At 38.4% G+C, this 19,033-nt stretch overlaps 2 protein-coding genes across 2 annotated transcripts; both read left to right on the forward strand.

Annotated features, from left to right (window-relative positions):
* Nucleotides 1-280: 280 nt before the first annotated feature.
* On the forward strand, nucleotides 281-7,021 carry LOC137725386 (poly [ADP-ribose] polymerase 1-like). The gene is made up of 19 exons (XM_068464049.1): nucleotides 281-552; nucleotides 1,194-1,243; nucleotides 1,335-1,530; nucleotides 1,713-2,149; nucleotides 2,564-2,759; nucleotides 2,840-2,995; nucleotides 3,109-3,169; nucleotides 3,272-3,332; nucleotides 3,424-3,675; nucleotides 3,805-4,042; nucleotides 4,132-4,244; nucleotides 4,338-4,414; nucleotides 4,554-4,714; nucleotides 5,180-5,371; nucleotides 5,498-5,606; nucleotides 5,782-5,864; nucleotides 5,985-6,122; nucleotides 6,372-6,554; nucleotides 6,724-7,021. The coding sequence occupies exons 1-19, from the start codon at nucleotides 403-405 to the stop codon at nucleotides 6,769-6,771; spliced, it is 2,901 nt and encodes a 966-aa protein (XP_068320150.1). The 5' UTR covers nucleotides 281-402; the 3' UTR covers nucleotides 6,772-7,021.
* A 2,878-nt stretch (nucleotides 7,022-9,899) lies between these two features.
* On the forward strand, nucleotides 9,900-10,957 carry LOC137722870 (LOB domain-containing protein 16-like). Its single transcript, XM_068461980.1, has 2 exons — nucleotides 9,900-10,206; nucleotides 10,551-10,957. Exons 1-2 carry the CDS (start codon nucleotides 9,901-9,903, stop codon nucleotides 10,878-10,880), a joined length of 636 nt encoding a protein of 211 aa, XP_068318081.1. The 5' UTR covers nucleotide 9,900; the 3' UTR covers nucleotides 10,881-10,957.
* Nucleotides 10,958-19,033: the final 8,076 nt, after the last annotated feature.

Consider the following 19,033-nt stretch of genomic DNA (forward strand, 5'->3'; position numbering starts at 1 on the left):
TTCCGTGATCGTGATTGTTTATCGTATATTGTGCAGTTAAAAATTATTTTAAAATTTAAAATTAAATATAAATAGTATTTAACAAAAATTAACGTATGATGTATGATGAATGATCATCATCGGAAGATTCCTAAGAAAAAGATCCAAGGATTGACAAAAAGCTCCTTCAGCACGAAGTATTGACTGAAAAAAAAAAAAAAAAAAAGGGAAAACCAATAAAGCTTCTTCAACACGTTGTGATGATTCGGGCCGGGTCGGGTGAAAAAGGGACGGAGCCCTCGGTCAGTTGAAAGCAGACAGACAAGGAGCCCGTGTGAAAGCACGTTACTCTTCTTCAAAATCGCACTGCGTCTCACTTCTCAGTTGTAGAGAGAGAAAGAGTGGAGAGAGAGAGAGAGAGGAATGGAGAACCCGCAGCCCCAAAAGCCATGGAAGGTGGAGTACGCCAAGTCGTCGAGATCGTCGTGCAAGACCTGCAAATCCCCCATTGAAAAGGAGACGCTCCGCCTCGGCAAGATGGTCCAGGCCACCCAATTCGACGGCTTCATGCCTGTAATTCACTCCCCTTCTCTCTCTCTCCTCTCGCTTTCTCTCTCTAACCCCCATTTCACCTGCACTGTTACTCTCATTGCCATTGGTCCATTACCAGTAACCCAAAACAGGAAAAAGTTTAAGAAAGAAAACGAGAACCTTGAAAACAGCGATAGTGTGAGAATTTGAGTTTCTAACATTTGGGTTTTTGTTGTTTTTTGTGCATTTCCAATTACTTCGCATGTTTGGTAGTTAAAAGTTGGGTACTTTTAGTTGGGTTTGTTCAACGTTGTTTAGCATTTTAGTTACTGTTATGCAATTGGGAGCTTAAGCTTTGTTTGTTTTGAAGCAAATAATGCTTGTGTTAGTCGTTGGTCGTTAGTCGGACAGTGTTCTTCGGCAGAAAGCTTTTCGAGATTACATAAGGAAATGCTTGTCAGGAAATGTTTTTATTTTTGAGTTTTAGAAAGGAGACAACTTTTACAGCTCTAGTTTAAAGTCGAAACCTGGTTCAAACCATAATCAAGAAAACTTAATTCTATTTCTGCTCGAACAAAATGGATACTTTTGCTCTCTTCGACACCCCTCGTATTTTCTTGTTTGATTTCCTCTAAAGTACTGCATATGTAAATGTTTCGACTTGTTTTTGTTTTCTGAATCAGATGTGGAACCATGCTCGTTGTATAATGAAGAAATCGAAGCAGATAAAATCGTACGTGTAGCTGTAGTGTTTATCATAATCTCCTTTGGATTTAGTGGATGAATGCAGTGATTTAACTGATTTGCTTTTGTCTTGCACTTAGAACTGATGAGGTTGAAGGCCTGGAGCTCCTTCGTTGGGAAGATCAGCAGAAAATTAGAAGTTATGTACAAAGTGGTGGACCCCCAGATACAAGACCGGCAACAAGCAAGTTCGCTACTAAAGAATGTGGTATTTCAGTTTCACCAACTTCTCGCGCTACTTGCAAGCAATGCAGCCAAAAGATTTTAAAAGCAGAGGTTGGTAATTATTATTCAGGAAGTAAATTTTTGTATTTGTTGTGTGACAAGCTTTCGTCTCAGTTTATCCATAGAAACCCATCATCATCATATACAAGATACAGCATATTTCTGTAATTCTAGTTAATATGGTGTACCTGAAGTTGACTACTCTGCATGATTTCATTTTATTCCAACTTTAGGTCCGTATATCATCCAAGCCTGAAGGTCAAGGGCCTAGGGGCCTGGCATGGCACCATGCCAACTGCTTCTTGGAATTATCACCATCCATCGAAGTGGAGAAGTTGTCTGGATGGGAGACCCTCCCAGTTTCTGATCAGGACGTTGTACGTGCCTTGGTTAAGAAGGTTCCTTCTAATGCTGGCACAAAACGAAGAAAAGATGCTGGTGATGATCAGAAGTTAAAAGTTGCTAGGTCTGAAGGAGATGTGTCAACGAGCAGGGATGTATCTGTGAGGAATGCTACTGATGTGGGGAGTAAACTGGAGGCCCAAACTAAAGAGCTGTGGGCACTGAAAGATGATCTTAAAAAGCATGTGATGAATGCAGAGATGCGTGAAATGCTTGAAGTCAATAATCAAGATTCAACAGGATCAGAGCTTGATTTGCGTGAGCGCTGGTAATCCTCTACATTCTTCTTAGTGTGGAAATTGGCTATTTTCTTCTCTCTTTAGTTTCTTCTGTTTTTAATTTCACTTTTAAAAAACAGTTTTTTCAATTAAAAAAATTGTTTATCCATAAATGCTTTTATGCATATTCCTTGTTTTGTAAAGGTTCTCATAGGCTTGTTAGATTTTGTTGCCTGATTTGTTTCCAACGCCACTTAGTGGGATAAGGCTTTGTTGTGGTTGTTGTATTTGTTTCCATAATGTAGACCTTTTTTCTGTTTTCTAGACGTAACCAGCTATGCATAAATATATGTGTTAATTGTTATTGGGTAATCATCATTTCTAAGTGGAACATTTTTTATTTTTTTTTATTTTAAATCTGATTTACTTGAAGATGACATTTTTTTATTGCTATACTTATTTAGTGCTGATGGAATGATGTTTGGAGCACTTAAGAGCTGCCCACTCTGCTCTGGTTTTCTTCGATATTCTGGAGGTATGTACCGGTGCCAAGGCTACCTATCGGCATGGAGTAAGTGTTCTTACTCTACTCAGGAACCTGAACGTCTTGAAGGGAAGTGGAAAATCCCAAAAGATAAGGATAATCATTATCTTAATAAGGTATTCAACTATGGTTAATTTCATATTGGTTTTGGTAGACAAGTTATGAATTGAGTTTTATTTATTTATTTTATTTGCAGTGGTTTAAATCACAAAAGCTTGCAAAACCTGTGCGGATACTGCCTCCATTAACACCTAGCAAGCCTTGTGGAAGTCAAGGCCAATCTCAGTCATCTAACAGTACAAGCTTGGCGGATTTAAAAGTTGCCTTTTGTGGATTACCAAAAGAATCAACAGTATGGTCTTTTTTGTTCATTTTAATTTGCATTTAGTTCTTATTATCTGTGGAATTATCTTTTTTCCTTAGTGTCAGTTCTGTCTATCTATCTCATCGAGGGTGATATTGCAGGAAGAATGGTGTAGAAAAATTGAGGGTCTAGCTGGAGTGGTTCATTCAAAGATCAAAAAAGGCATGTGCTTGTAATTTTGATTTAGTGCTTTCTTTGGGTTATGGCTGTGTTGGTAAAAGATGCATAACTTTAGTTATTCTTGCTTAACAAATTAAAGTGCAGATACTAATTGCTTAGTTGTGAGTGGAGCATTTGATGATGATGCTGAGATGAGAAAAGCAAGGTTAAGCTGCTATTAAATTGCTGGTCTTGACTTTTGGGTATATTTCTACATCGGTTCCTTTTTATCTAACTGGGTTAGGTTACGTTTTCAGGAGGATGAAGTTACCAATCGTTAGGGAAGACTATCTGGTTGATTGCTTTAAAAGACAGAAGAAGCTTCCATTTGATATTTACAAAGTCGAAGCGCTCCGTGAATCCTCTAGCATGATCACTGTCAAAGTGAAGGGTCGAAGTGCTGTTCATGAATCTTCTGGTCTGCAAGATACAGGACATATTCTTGAGGATGGGAAGAGCATCTACAACACAACTTTAAGCATGTCTGATTTGTCAACTGGTGTTAACAGGTGTGTTCGGTTTATTCTATCTTTCTTGCTCACATATTTGAGCCTATTATCTCTCAATAAAAATTCACAATATGCGATATAAATTCTTCTTTATAACCCTCTCTTGCTGTCCCTCTTTTCTATGTAAAGTTACTACATTCTCCAAATTATACAAGATGATAAGAGTTCAGGCTGCTCTGTGTTCCGTAAATGGGGAAGAGTGGGGAATGATAAAATTGGAGGAAGTAAACTGGAAGATATGTCGAAATCAGATGCGATCCATGAATTTAAACGTTTGTTCCTTGAGAAGACTGGGAATCCGTGGGAAGCATGGGAGCAAAAACAAAATTTTCAGAAGCAAGCTGGAAGATTCTTTCCATTGGATATTGTACTTCTCGTTCTTTTCTTTCTTTAATATTTTCCTGAACTCTGTTTTTTGTTCTTAAATGATATCTGACTAAAACTTGGATTTTTCAGGATTATGGAGTTAATAAACAGGTTTCCAACAAAAACCAGAACAATGCAGACAGCAAATTGGCTCCTCAGTTGGCAGAATTGATGAAGATGCTTTTCAATGTTGAGACATACAGGTTAAACAAGTTGATTTCTTTAAATGTTTGTCTCTCCCCCACTCCGTCTTTTTATTTATCTGTAACTCTGAGACTGAGTACTAAGTTTTGCAGAGCTGCCATGATGGAATTTGAGATAAATATGTCAGAAATGCCGCTTGGCAAACTGAGTAAAGCCAACATCCAAAAGGGTAAACATTGAAAAGAGAATCTCTTCAATTTTCTGCAGAGCTCAAATATAAACTGTTCTATATTCAAATTTAATTTCTAGCTGTTTGGATAATAAAGTATTGTCGTTTAACTTCGTCATTTCCTGTTCTCTCTGTTCAGGGTTTGAGGCATTAACGGAAATACAGAATTTATTGAATAATAATGGTCATGCTCCTTCCACAAAAGAAAGCTTGATTATAGATGCAAGCAACCGTTTTTTCACTGTGATCCCTTCCATACACCCACGGGTTATCAGGGATGAGGATGATTTTAAGTCAAAGGTACATGAGGATGTTTTGCATATGCTCAACCCAGTGGTTTCCTTCATGCCTTTCCAATACCAAAAAGATGGTTTTTCTGCTCCTATATTTCATATGCATGTATTTAAATGATGTCATTGAGTTTTTTTTTTGTTGATGATACCAATCTCTTCCTTGATGGGTTGCTTATATTAATTTTTATGATAGCACTTTAATATTAAATGTTTCATAGTACAAATTTATCTTTATAACCATGATTATTTTGATAAGTTATTTACTTCAACATATGTGATTTTGGTATGAAAATATATTTAAAGTTTCATTACTTATCATATGTTAAAAGATGAAACTCATGGACAAAGAAAAAGTTCATGTAAATGGTGGGAAAGTGGAGTTACTGCTGCTATGTTCACATTGCAACTGATATTGGCAAGTTCGCATAGTTACAAGCGAGGGATAAAATGTGCCTTCATTTATCCTTGGCAGGTGAAAATGTTAGAAGCTCTCCAGGACATTGAAATTGCTTCCAGATTAGTTGGTTTTGATGCTGATAGTGATGATTCCCTTGATGAGAAGTATAAGAAGCTCCGGTGTGATATTGACCCAATCCCTCATGATAGTGAAGATTATCAGTTGATTGAAAAATATCTTCTTACTACTCATGCCCCTACACATACGGTGGGTTTCCATCTTGATACTCTCGAGTTCTGAGCATGCTGTGCTGGTGACCTATCTTTATATACTCAATATTTAATGTTGATTTATTCCGTAAATCTTGTGTCTGGCATCTTATTTTATTATCAGGATTGGAGTCTTGAACTCGAAGAAGTTTTTGCACTTGAAAGGGAAGGCGAATTCAATAAATTTGCTCCCTATCAGAAAAAGCTTAAGAACAAAATGCTTCTTTGGCATGGTAAGTTGCACCACCTATAAACTTTAATGTAATAAAATTTTTGTGTTGTGAGATGGGATCGCCTATAGTTGCTTGCAATCTTTCTCTTGCCAAGGTTGATAGAAATGTGCTTTTAAATGTAATTTCAGACCTATAACCAACATTAGGAATAAAACTGATTACTTTATCCTCCCAGGTTCTCGGTTTACAAATTTTGTGGGTATTCTTAGCCAAGGACTGAGAATAGCTCCTCCTGAAGCTCCAGCTACTGGTTATATGGTCTCTCTCTCTCTTGCACATTTGTGTCTATATATGTTTTGCGCGTCTCTTCATGTGCATAGCAGTAGTGTATTATTTTTTTTCCTGCAAGACTAAGAGTGTAAACATTTTGCATTACAGTTCGGCAAGGGAATTTACTTTGCTGACCTTGTCAGCAAGAGTGCACAGTATTGCTATACAGATAAGAAAAATCCTGTTGGCCTCATGCTTTTAAGTGAAGTTGCATTGGGGGAGGTCTACGAGCTCAAGAAGGCTGCAGTGAGGACATTTTCCATTATCTTCTTATGTGCTTTGATTGTGTGTTTTGATATTCTATCTGAAATTTGACATTGTGCGTCCACTCATTCGAGCCCGTGGTATATACTTGCCATGTGTAACTTAAGCAGTAGTGTGTGGGGGTTCTTGTGCATCCTCAAAATTTCTAATCTTGGCGTCTGGAGCCAAAAAATAGCCATTTCTGATTTGAGTTTTGCCCATTAACTTAGTGTTTATGCCACGATCTTTCAGTATATGGACAAACCTCCAAAGGGAAAGCACTCTACAAAGGGGCTTGGCAAGAAAATACCTCAGGAGTCAGAGTATGTAAAATGGAAGGACGATGTCATCGTGCCTTGTGGCAAACCAGTGCCATCAAATATCAAAGCTTCTGAGCTCATGTATAACGAGTACATCGTTTATGATACAGCTCAAGTAAGTTCTAAGCTTTGTTTTTGTTATCTCTGGCACGTGCCACTTTTGATACTATTTTCACTTGTTTAATTGTGCTGATTTAAACAAATAGTATAGAAGTAAAACTAAAACTGTAGTTTTACAGTTTTTAGGAACATACTAACTTTACCGGGCAATGACATGTGGACAGGTGAAGATGCAATACCTGTTGAAGGTGAGGTTTCATCACAAGAGGTGACGGAGATGTATTGATGTTCAGTATTTTGGCTGCGGTGTACAGTCAGGTGGTGGTTTGCTAAGAAACTCACACGATGTTGATGTTGGATGTTTATAGCGGTAAGGTCTATGTTGGGGATTTGTGTGAGATCTTTGAACTTCTGCTTCCGGCATTGTAAAGAATGTTTTTATGCTATGGAATCAAATCCTCTTCGGACATTTTGTTCACTTTTGCTATATGTTATCAATGAGGATGTCATCGTTCTGCCTTCTTTCCCCACGATATCCACAATCTTTCTATAGCAAAAAATGCCTAGTGTTTGAGACCAACTTACGTGAAACAGATTTACCGTCATTGTGGTGTCTCGGTCCAATATTGAGACACTGGATGGACATGTTGCAATCCAGCAGGCAACTGGAGCATCTAACTGGGCTAGGGTATCAGACCAAAAAAACAACTGGACTGGGACCAAAGGGAAAAATTAGAAAGAAAGATGGACTGCTTCTAAACGTAAATGTCAAACCATTCCCAATTGCACTACAACTTGGTGTAAGTTGGTTTTCTTTTGGAGAAAGACTTACCAACAGACAATCTGTCGACCTGGCAATCAAACAATGGTACACAACAATGGTATAAAGGTAATGTGTTCTCACTTTTCCGCATAACATTGTTTCATTGGTTAATTGTTTCAAGGTGTAGAATCATCATTTAGAGTTTAGACTTTATGGTTCTAGTCTTGGATTGGATAATCTCTTCGGTTTTAGTTTGTAGGACCAAAATTTGATACTTAACCTAAAATTTGAAGCTCTAAATGATAACTCTACACTAAATAAAGAAGATGAGCACATGCAAGCAGTGGATTGCTAAAGCGGTTAGGGTCTTCTTCCTTAACTTACTACATCCCAGGTTCAAATCCTTCATATGCCAATTAGTATAGAATAATGTAGAATATCGCTTGTACTAAAAATGAAAATGAACACATGAGATATAGGTATTTTTTTTTTTGGGTAATCTAAATGCTATATATCGGTAAAAAGAAATAAACTACGACCCAAAGAAGAAAAAATCGTAACCGATATGGGATCTTGCAAGCAGCTTTGCATGTGTGCCATGTGCTTTGATGATGATCAAAATTTGACTCCAACTGAATGTTAAGCTAAGCTGCCAACGTCATGTGTGAATGGATAGGAATTTTTTCTTTATATATTATACATTTTGCATATTAATATACTACCGATCGTCCATTCACATTCATATGTTTTCATATTAAAATACCACCGATCGTTCATCCATTCATTCATGTGCTCAAGTGCTTTGGTGGTAAGAGCTTGTCCAGTAAGCTGATCTGCATGCAGAAGCAGAAGCTGAAAGCTGAGCTCAGAAGCATGAATCTGTGACATGGGAGTGTAGCTTTTGTTGCAAACAGCCATTTTCCTCTGTTAGGATGACGACCCTTCTCATTCATTTGAGTTGAAGCCTCTTCTCATGCACCAAAAACATTATATATATATATGCACCCAAAGGAGGTGGCAGGTCAAAGTAACTCCGACCTCACTGAAGCACCTGTTCTATGATTCATATCCATGCATTCATTCATAGAACTTTCCCTTGGCATAAATTGGGTCATATATATACTTGGATTGACCAAGTTCCATTTTAGGTTGGTAATTGTGTCTTGTAAGTGACTCATACTAGTTGAAGCCAAGACTAGGGTTTTTTGCCCTAATCGACGGACGCATTGAGAAAATGTCATTTTTACTCATTTTTCTTCAAGTTTGATTGTCTAGTGTTGGTATTGAAATCACCATTGAAAGCTTAAACTTTAGAGTTTACAGTTTTATATTTATTAATTGCTTAGATATAAGGTTTTAAAGCGCCAAAATATGAAACTTAAGCTCAAAAAAGCCATTTTTTTACACGTCAATCCTTTGAACAAAACGAATCTCCTAAAAATATCTCTAAAGAGATGTTACTTGTTAGTTGATGCTAACTGAACTAGTTTTTTTTTCCCCTAATTAGCAGAGTGTCTGGACTGCAGCAACAAGATCGGTAAAAAAATCCCCAATTTTGCAGTTCTTGTGGTTCAAGTTGAGGCATTTAATTTGTGTCGGGTGAGATTTTGTGAAAACGATGGCCTTATTGAAACCACTTTTGACTAATTTTCCTTTTTGTCTGATGTGATCAATGGTGTGTTGCATAACGCACGAGGATAACACAACTGCACTCACTCACTTCATTATAGACTTCTAGCTCAAATTTTCAGCTACAAGAAAGTACCAGCCTCATCATTTTCTGACTACCTGACCAATTTCCAAAATCTCGACCAAATCGGAAAAACTTAACCACAACGGGTTGTATTTTCGTGTATGTCTCACTAATTAAGTTTTTAATCACGTGACGAATGAAATAGAGACATGCATAATGTACCGTCAGAAATAAAAGTTCTCCTAATTACAAACAGAAAAACCAAACCAAAGCAACGCAGCACCAATTTTCTTCACCGAGTTGGAGAATTGGGGTGTTGAGCTTGAACAACGTGACTGACTAATTAGACAAATATCGTACGTATTGAATAATAAAACCCTATTTAAACCATATTGCTCAAGGTAACTGAATCATTAGTAATTGTCGGTAGAAAAATATACCAGAAGAGCTGTGGCAAGTAGCAGTGAGTGAACCACAATGTCACAAAACGACAATTTGCAGCAGTTCCCAGGTGCGGCGCCGTTCGGCGGAAAATATAAACTTATTCAAACCCTAAAATCAAACTTTGCCATTAAAAATTTACTAATCAAACTCAGTAGCCATTAATCATCCACACTGGAAAAAATATAAAGAAAAAAAATAATTGTGTTACAAATAAGATGAAGGCTTCAAAAAAACAAAAAAAAAAAAAAAGTAGTCCCCACGATATTACATAAACCATTAAAGATTGTCCCCTTAGAACCCTACATACAGACCTTCCTTTGTCCCCCGTTCATTTCTTATAAGACTCCCCCTTTTATGTTTCTCAATGCCCCACTTTCCTCCTCCAACTTCATCACCATTTCCTAGTGTGCTCGTGTGCCTAAATTCTCATTATTTTTACTCTTTTTCCACCAATTTTTACTCTCACTCTCTCGCTCGGATCTCTTTGTTTGTCTACCAAAAATGGCTTCTGGGGGTGCTGGCAGCGCTGGGACTGGCACTGGGTCTCCTTGTGGGGCATGCAAGTTTCTGAGGAGAAAGTGTGCTTCTGATTGCATATTTGCACCTTATTTTTGCTCCGAGCAAGGACCTGCTCGTTTTGCTGCCATTCACAAAGTGTTTGGCGCCAGCAATGTGTCCAAGTTGTTGTTGCATGTTCCTGCTCATGATCGTTGTGAAGCTGTTGTCACAATTGCCTATGAAGCTCAAGCAAGAATTCGGGACCCCGTTTATGGATGCGTGGCTCACATTTTTTCCTTGCAACAACAGGTGATTAATTAAACTCACCCTTCTCTTTTATCTGTTGAATACTGAGCTAACCCTTTTATTTTGAGGTTGAATTAGCCAACCCTTATAAATCCTTTCCACTTTTTGTTGAATTAAGATAACCCTTTTCTATTTTCCGTTGAATTAAGCAACCTGCTTTCTCTTTAGGTTGAATTAAGCCAACCCTTTTGTTTTTAGGCTGAAATAAGCAAACCCCTTTTGGTTTTAAGTTCAAATAAGCAAACCCTTTTCGGTTTTAGGTTCAAATAAGCCAACCCTTTTGTTGTTAGGTTGAATTAACCAAACCCTTTTCATATCATTGTCTAAAAGTTAGTATTCATATGTAGGTGGCATGTTTGCAAGCACAATTGATGCAAGTAAAGGCTCAACTGGCTCACCAAAACCTCATTGATTCAAGGAACATGGAGAGTACTCAGTGGCAGGGGAATGTGAATGGATCAGTCTCAAGCTTTCCAAGTTATCCGAGCTACGTGAATCCTATTTCACCTCAGAGCTCGCTGGACTCCATGGACCCCAACAGTGATATTGCCATGCATATGCAGGAGATTCAAGGCAGCAGAGAGGAGTTCTCGTATCAAGGTTGTTCTAAAAAGAGACAATATAATGGTGACTTGGGAGAGCTTCAAGCTTTGGCCATCAGAATGATGAGAAACTGATCAATCCCTACATCATGTTTTGTTTCAACGATATGACGGTGGCCTTTCAGATGTTTCTGTGACCAATGATGTATATACTGAGCCTGTTTTTTTTTTTTTTTTTTTTTTTTTTCTTTCTCTTTCAAGAAAAAGAAATTAGTACCATTAATCATATAGTCTCTCTCTCTCTCTTTCTCTATGATATGAGAGATTTTTCAATGTGACCAGTACAAGAAATGATACATCACGTGTTATTGTACAAATGGTGAGATATGTGTGCTAAAAAGTTAATAACTTAAAAAATGAAAAAATTTCCCACCACTTCTATTAAAACACGTGATGTACCATTTGTGTTCCTGTCACAATTAAAAATTTCTCCTCTAATGTCTCACTAAAAATATTACTGCAGTTGCATAAATTACTGGGCTAATCTATGTAATCAGCTTTAATCTTATGAAGATAATGTAGTTTTTACTGAGGGGCAATAATAGAATACACCACACTGAGGTAAATTAATCTTGAAATCTGAGTCCTCTTGAATTGTTAATTACCTCATTTACTTATCAAATTCAACAATGAAGACGTTTGGCCCGGCTTACAACTTTAGTGATAGGGCATTATTTCATGCCACCTTCAAGTAAAAAGTTTTAACTATTGTCCTCCCCCTCCATTTAATACAAAAGATGATACTTTGGGACACTCTGGCATTCAAACATCTAAATAATTAACCAATTTTTCATGGATTTAGCTAAGATTCAAGCACTCTTGGTGTTGTCCCATTTTTCAAAAACAAGAAATTATATATATGTACAAACTTTAGCCTGAAGTTGCCTCTAGATACAAATGGTGTCTATTCTATTAATTAGATATATGATATTTGGATTGACATGCAAAGGCATGTAAAGGAGAACACCTACACCTCTGGAAATCCCATGATTAGTTTAATCTTTTTCCTTATTAACCAAGATTGTTGGTCCAGCTGTAACCTTTTTTTTTTAATTTTTTTACTATTATTAGGAGGATGGTGAGATTTCGAAATTATTATAATAATTTAAGGGTTGGGGAAGTTTCGAACCCAGAACATATGAGTAGAAACCCAACATCCTATCCACTAGAATATTGGATCACATGCATTGGTCCAACTATCAGTCATCACCAAAAACAAAATTAAATAAATAAATCATCCATCCTAATTAATGTACCATGTTTCTTATTTTATAACTAATTAAATTAAACTTACCAACTTAATTAAGCAGCTTTAATTCTTTATACTGAAGCATACTCCTAGCTAACAAAACCACAAGGTGTTTCACCGGGATATACATCCCCGAGGAGCTAGGGTTTGACATGATGAGTTTGCTTTGAAATCTATCATCTCCCTAAAGGTGGTGTGATTAATTAGGGGAAGATCAAGAGAATGTTATCATTGTAGTTAAAGTGCAAACACACTCTTGAGCTTTGAGATGATACTACTTAATGGCCCCACTTTGCTGGCTTAAGGTTTTTGTTCTACTAAGTAGGTTCACCTAACATTAGTACACTAATCCAAATTTAATATTCTCAAACCTATGATTTTGTATTCCTATATATAGACAAAGTGTCCCCTTGATTGAATGCACAAACCTGCATCATTAGTTAGTACATTGGCAACTTTAGGTTTGTCAAACCAATTAACCAAATTGTTTCTCCAAAATCTTGTAATTACAAAGAAGATTAAGACATATTAATCTTATTTGAAACAAGTTATAAGAAGAAAAAAGGGTTCATTGGGAAGAATAAATAATAGTAGTGAAGCCGCATTAAGTGAAAATTAATCAATTTTTATTTCTTCGGGCCCATAACTATAGCGTATGCACTAAATTTGTAGTTAGTCCAGTCAAGTGGCCTATAACCACTTTCATACGATCTTTTGCCTCTTTGGCATTAAACAATTGCATTGTGGGAAAGTAATGGAAAACGCACCTATTAAAACATATGTTCATCGACCTCTCCACTCCATCAATTGCAATTACAGGGCTTGTTTGGTGGACTCGTTGAAATATGTTGTGACCAATTAAAATTGATTTGAGTTCATCTTTTGTTTGTTGTGTCAAATATGATGAATCCACACTAAAATAAGTTATCTAACATGTCCTTATACATGGTTACAACTTACTAGTCTTGTCTTACATGTCCTTGCCAATTCCATTTCTAATGCTCAATCACATCTAGCCAACCAAACCACTTAGAAAGTAAATATACCACAAAACATTAATTAAAAAAAGGGAGATGAGCGACCATTGAATGGGAGTACTTCAAATAAACAAAGCTATTACGACAAATGTGAATTGAAAAACAAAAATAGAAGACATGAAGAATTGAACTTGGGTAGAAAATATAAAGAAAACTAAGAGCTTCAAAAGTAGTTTGGTCTATTTTCCTTGTCATAGTCTTTTCTTAAAAGAAAAGGAGATGAAGAAAGGTTTGCTATGTGTTTGAATCTTTGGACTTTTACAAATGCTTCCTAAACACTACGTTTCATTTTAATTTTGCTCATATATTTCATGTAAAACCCCGTCCCAAAATATTTAATTTCGTTTTAACGGAAATAATGAAATTACAATTTTGTCTCCTATCCTTACCCAATATGGTTTCCTTTTTAGATTTTCTCTCAAGTTCTCCTTCTCTCTCTGCCTGGCACGTGGCAGACCCCCACCTTTTTCCTTCCTTCTCCCTCCTTCTCCCCCAAGTCAACTCTCAACTCACTATCTCTCTCTCTCTCTCTCACATTATTCTCTCATTCCCGGTAACATACCCCAAACACCCACACCCGAGGAAACACAATAGCACCACCATCATTGTGGTGGATCTTCTCTCCCTCTTCATCGTCTTTGTGAAGCACAGAGAAACCGAAAACCCAGGTTCGGTGAACCCGTTGTGTTCGAGCCTAGAATCCGGCCACCTCCGGCCACTTCATGGTGTATCGCAGGTACAAATCTCTTCTCCTCCCTCGTATCTTCATTTTAGTAAGAGGATCGTAGAGTAGAACAGTGAGACGGTGTCGACCAGAGCTCGAGAGGCTCTGGCTTTCATTCTCGACGAAACCGGGTCATTTTGAACCAAACCCGGAAACCCAAAACCCAAAACCCATTTAACCCAGGCCCTTAGGGCCGCGCCAGCTCAGGCATTTGGCCCGCTAAACCCTCGGCCCAAACCCCTTAAAGCTAAGCCATTGGGCCGTGCTAACTAGGGCCCTTGACCCGTTTAACCCTAAGCCCAACCTACTAAACCCTTAACCCAAAAACCCTAGGCCGGACCCTTGGACCCCAAGTTTTTGGGTCATGAAAACCCAAGCCTTTGGCCCGTTGACCTTAGGCCCATGAGGTCTAAACCCTTTAAGGCTAGAAACCCTTCGCCCCAAGCCGGTAGGCCGTGCATAGGCATGCGTGGAGCACACACGCCGCCAGTGACTTTTCGGGCAACCCACGGTGGCGCGTAAGGGTGTGTGCCGGGCATGTGGGGGTACCCGAGGACCCCTTTTATGTTTTTCGACATCCAGAATCCACTTATGATGTTCGTTTCCCGAAATTCAATCATTATGATATAGTTTTATTAATTGGACCCCTTATGTGCTTAGGTGCGATTATTAACAGCGATTCCGTTCTTCTTATTTCACACGGCTCTTCGACGACGAAGTATATGTGAGTGAACCCTTTCTAAAATGCATGTTTTAATAGTATAAATGCATACATGAAAAGCATGATTTAATGGTTATGTTTTACGAAACGTTTATGAGTAAATTAGTTTTACACTTTATGATTATCATGCTTTACAGAATATTTTGGAATACCATACTTTATCAAATTTATGTTCTTTGTAGTATATATGATGGATGACTATATACTACTTATGAACATGTTTTTACACTCTTGGTAGTATATATGATGGATGATTATATACTATGAAGATGTTTTGAGATATATGTACGTATGTTGGAAAGATTATATTCAATGTTTTGTGTTTATCTAGTGGTCATTGTTCTACCTACAGGCGATGATACTTATTGGCCTACGGGTCAGAAGATATATTATATTTGGCCTAGGGTCGAGTGATGTAGGGGCCTACGGGTCAATTATGATAGCACTATATAGCACACTATATACGATATATGTTTTATGAAAGGTTTTATGACATGCTAGGGTTTTCGAAAAAACCTATCACATATTATGCTATTAGTTTTCATAAAACTTTGAGGGTTAGTATGTTATTGAATAACTGTTTCAGTATTATATATTTATGTGTGTGTGTGTGTGTATATATATATATATATATCAACTTGGTCCACTCATGTTTGTTTTGCGCCCCCTAAGGACATAGGAACGAGACTTACGATATGAGCTACGAGGCATTCCCCTACCAGTGATTTCATATTATCCTCTTTGACTTGACATTACTTGTAATAGCACATTCCGCTCGTATTTTGAATTAGATGTATGCTCTAAACATGTCATGCATTATCACTATGTTTTCAATGTTGGCAGTTGAATAATATTATATTATTTTAGTAGCTTATATTTGAATATTACTTTGCATAGTTACGCATGAAATTTATATGAATGTTTCACATGTTCTCGGCATATGCATTCATTAAATGGCTTGCGTCACCCTCGAGTGTCGCCCAGCATATGGCCATCCTGATGTCCTTCGGACATTGGGATCAGGGCGTGTCAGATTGGTATTAGAGCATACTTAAGACTTCATTATTCCATTTGGTAATCATAATCTTTCTTGTGGCCATAATCTTTTGTTCTTCTAAATCTTATTTGCCTTTTATGAGAATTATGGACCATCATGGTGAGAATGTACCTCGGCGACCTCGTTCTAGTCTAATGAGAGAAATTCAGCAGTTAACCTCCATTTTACGGAATGGTATTCCTCGTAGTAGCAGGCCGAGTTGTAAATATATGGAGATTGCTCGTAGCCATGGCGTTACGGAACTTAAGGTAGTTGGAGCCTGTGAGAAAGTTAAGGATTGGTTAGAAAAGATGGAAGATACCTTAGAGAGCATGAGATGCCCAGCGTCTGAATAGGCGAATACTGTTGGTTACTTCCTTTAGGAAGACGCGAGGTTTTGGTGGAAGTCAGCGACAGGCTCTTGTCCACGTAATTCTTTAATGACTTAGGCTACATTCAGGAGACTTTTCAGTGCACACTTTTTGAGCCTCGGTTATCAGTTGAGGAAGAGACATGAATTCCTAGAGTTTCACTAAGGCAATATGAGTATTACAGAGTTTGATAGCACTTTTCAGCGCCTGTCGAGACATCATGAGGGAATCTATGGGAACCAGCGGGAGATGATGATTCAGCTGCAGATTGCTATGAACCCAGACTATTGCGAGCTTCTGGCACCATAAAGGCATGTTTCCTACGAGGATATGATTAAGGCGGCCTTGAGGATCAAATAGTTGAGATGGCAAAAAATTAACCAAGATCGACCTCAGAGTCACAATCAGCCTCGGAGCCAGAACCAACCTCAGAACTGGAATCAGAGTGGTTTTGGTTTCCGAACCCGGAGTACGAGAGAGCTTTCTACTTCTTCTAATTCATTTAGCCCTAGGCATTCTCAGTCGTTCAAGCGACAAGGTCATCTAGTAAGGGCTCAGGCAATGAATCGACGAGGCGATATTTCAGTCACTTTAACCCTGGTGCGGCTGATTCAAGCTTGTGTTACAAATGTGACGGCTTTGGACACATGACCTATGATTACGCTACTTCATGTCCACCTGATAGTTTTGCATTAAGTTCGGGTTACGGTGGGAGTAATAACCTGGGTACTTCGAGTTACGATGTGGGTAACTATCCGACTACTCAAAGTTATGGTGGAAGTGGTAGATAGAGTACTCAGTTTTCTGCTAATAGCCAGGGTGCTAGGACTTGAGGCGACCATAACAGTGGTTCGGGACGTCAGGTCCATGGGCGTATCAACGCCATGACTCAGCAGGAGGCGGAGCAGGATCCCAGAATCATCACTGGTATGTTACTTGTTTGTGGTAATTAAGCTAGTGCAAGATCCCACATCGGCGGGGTGGGGGTTAGTCCCTGGCCTTATATGTATGTTCCCATCTTTTCTTAGCGAGACATGTTTTGGGTTGAGGCCCAAGAACAAATCCGTGATGGTGTAGCCCAAAGCGGACAATATCTTGCTACGGCGAAGGCTGGGATATGACAATTTGGTATCAGAGCCAAACTTACCGTTTGTTCGAGTATGCTGACGAGGATATCGGGCTCCCAAAAGGGGTGGATTGTAATATCCCACATCGGCGAGGTGGGGGTTGGTCCCTGACCTTTTATGTACATGCTCATCTTTTCCTAGTGAGACATGTTTTGGGTTGAAGACCAAGAAAAAATCCATGAGGGCGTGGCCCAAAACGGACAATATCTTGCTACGGCGGAGGCTGAGATGTGACAGCTAGAATTCTGATTGATTCAGGTGACACTTATTCATTTGTATCTTCACAATTTGCACGGGTTATAAACTTGCAACCTACATCACTCAAATATGATTTGTTTATACAAATGCCACCTGAAGATTTGTTTTGTGTACAGTGGGAGTTTAAGGATTGCTTGGTTATTGTTGAAGGGGAAATTTTGGAGGCCAATTTAATTTCCTTCAAACTTGTGGAGTTCGATGTCATCTTGGGAATGGATTGGCTATCTAGGCACCATGTTTATGTCAGATATAGGGAGAAATTTATGACATTTAATCGGCCTGGACGACTGTCAATCACGTTTCAGGGCGAGTGACGAATCTTTCCAAATAGTATCATTTTTGCCATCCAGACAACTAAGTTATTACAGAAAGGTTGTGTGGGATTCTTAACTCACGTGGTCACATAGGGTAAACCTTCTTTGTATGCTGAAGATGTGCCAGTGGTGAATGAATTCACCAATGTATTTCCTGAGGATTTGCCAGGGTTACCACCTACGAGGGAAATCGAATTCACCACTGATTTACTCCCAGACAGCAACCCTATTTCCTTAGCACCATACAGGATGACACCAGCTGAGTTGAGAGAATTGAAGATCCAACTTCATGAGCTAGTGGATAAGGGCTACATCCAGCCCAGCATGTCTCATTTGGGTGCTTATGTATTGTTTTTCAGAAAGAATGATGGGTCGATAAGACTTTGCATCGACTATAGGCAACTGAATTAGGTGACGATGAAGAACCATTATCCCCTGCCTCAGATTGATAATTTATTTGACCAGCTAAGGGGTGTTTAGGTGTTCTCTAAGATTGACCTTCGTTCAGGTTACCACCAGTTACTGATCCAAAATGAAGATGTACCGAAGACTACCTTCCGTACTAGGTATGGACACTATGAGTTCCATGTCATGCCTTTTGGGTTGACAAATGCGCCTGTAGTTTTCAGGGATTTAATGAATAGAATTTTCAAACCGTATTTGGATCAGTTTGTTATTATGTTCATTGATGACATCTTGATCTACTCCAAAAGTAATGTTGAGCACATTAAACATTTGAAGTTGGTGTTGGAGAGGTTGAGAAAACATCAGTCGTATGCAAAGTTCAGTAAGGGTCAATTTTGGCTAAACCATATCAATTTCCTGGGACATGTGGTTTTTACTGAGGGAATTAGTGTGGACCCTCAGAAGATTTTGGCAGTGTCTATATGGGAACAACCTAGAAATTTTACTGAAGTAAGAAGCTTGTTAGGGATGACAGGCTATTACCAACGTTTTGTATAGAACTTCTTGTCAATCGCCTTGCCTTTTACTAGGTTGACTCGGAAATGGGTCAAATTCGAGTGAGATGAGGATTGTGAACGGAGTTTCCATGAGCTTAAGTAGTGTTTTACTCAGACTCCCATCCTTGCTCTTCCGAACAATGATGGTAAGTTTAAGATTTACAGTGATGCATCTTTGTCGAGATTGGGTTGTGTTCTGATGCAACATGGGAAAGTTATCGCCTATGCTTCCAGACAGCTCAAAACTCACGAAAGAAACTACCCTACTCATGATTTGGAGCTCAGAGCAGTGGTCTTTGCTCTAAAAATCTGGCGATAATACTTATACTGCGAGATATGTTGTATCTTTATTGATCATAAAAGCCTGAAATATGCTTTCACTTATAAGGAGTTGAATCTGAGGCAGAGAAAGTGGATGAAACTCATTAG

The sequence above is a fragment of the Pyrus communis genome, chromosome 2, assembly GCF_963583255.1.
Source record: "Pyrus communis chromosome 2, drPyrComm1.1, whole genome shotgun sequence".
Lineage (NCBI taxonomy): Eukaryota > Viridiplantae > Streptophyta > Magnoliopsida > Rosales > Rosaceae > Pyrus > Pyrus communis.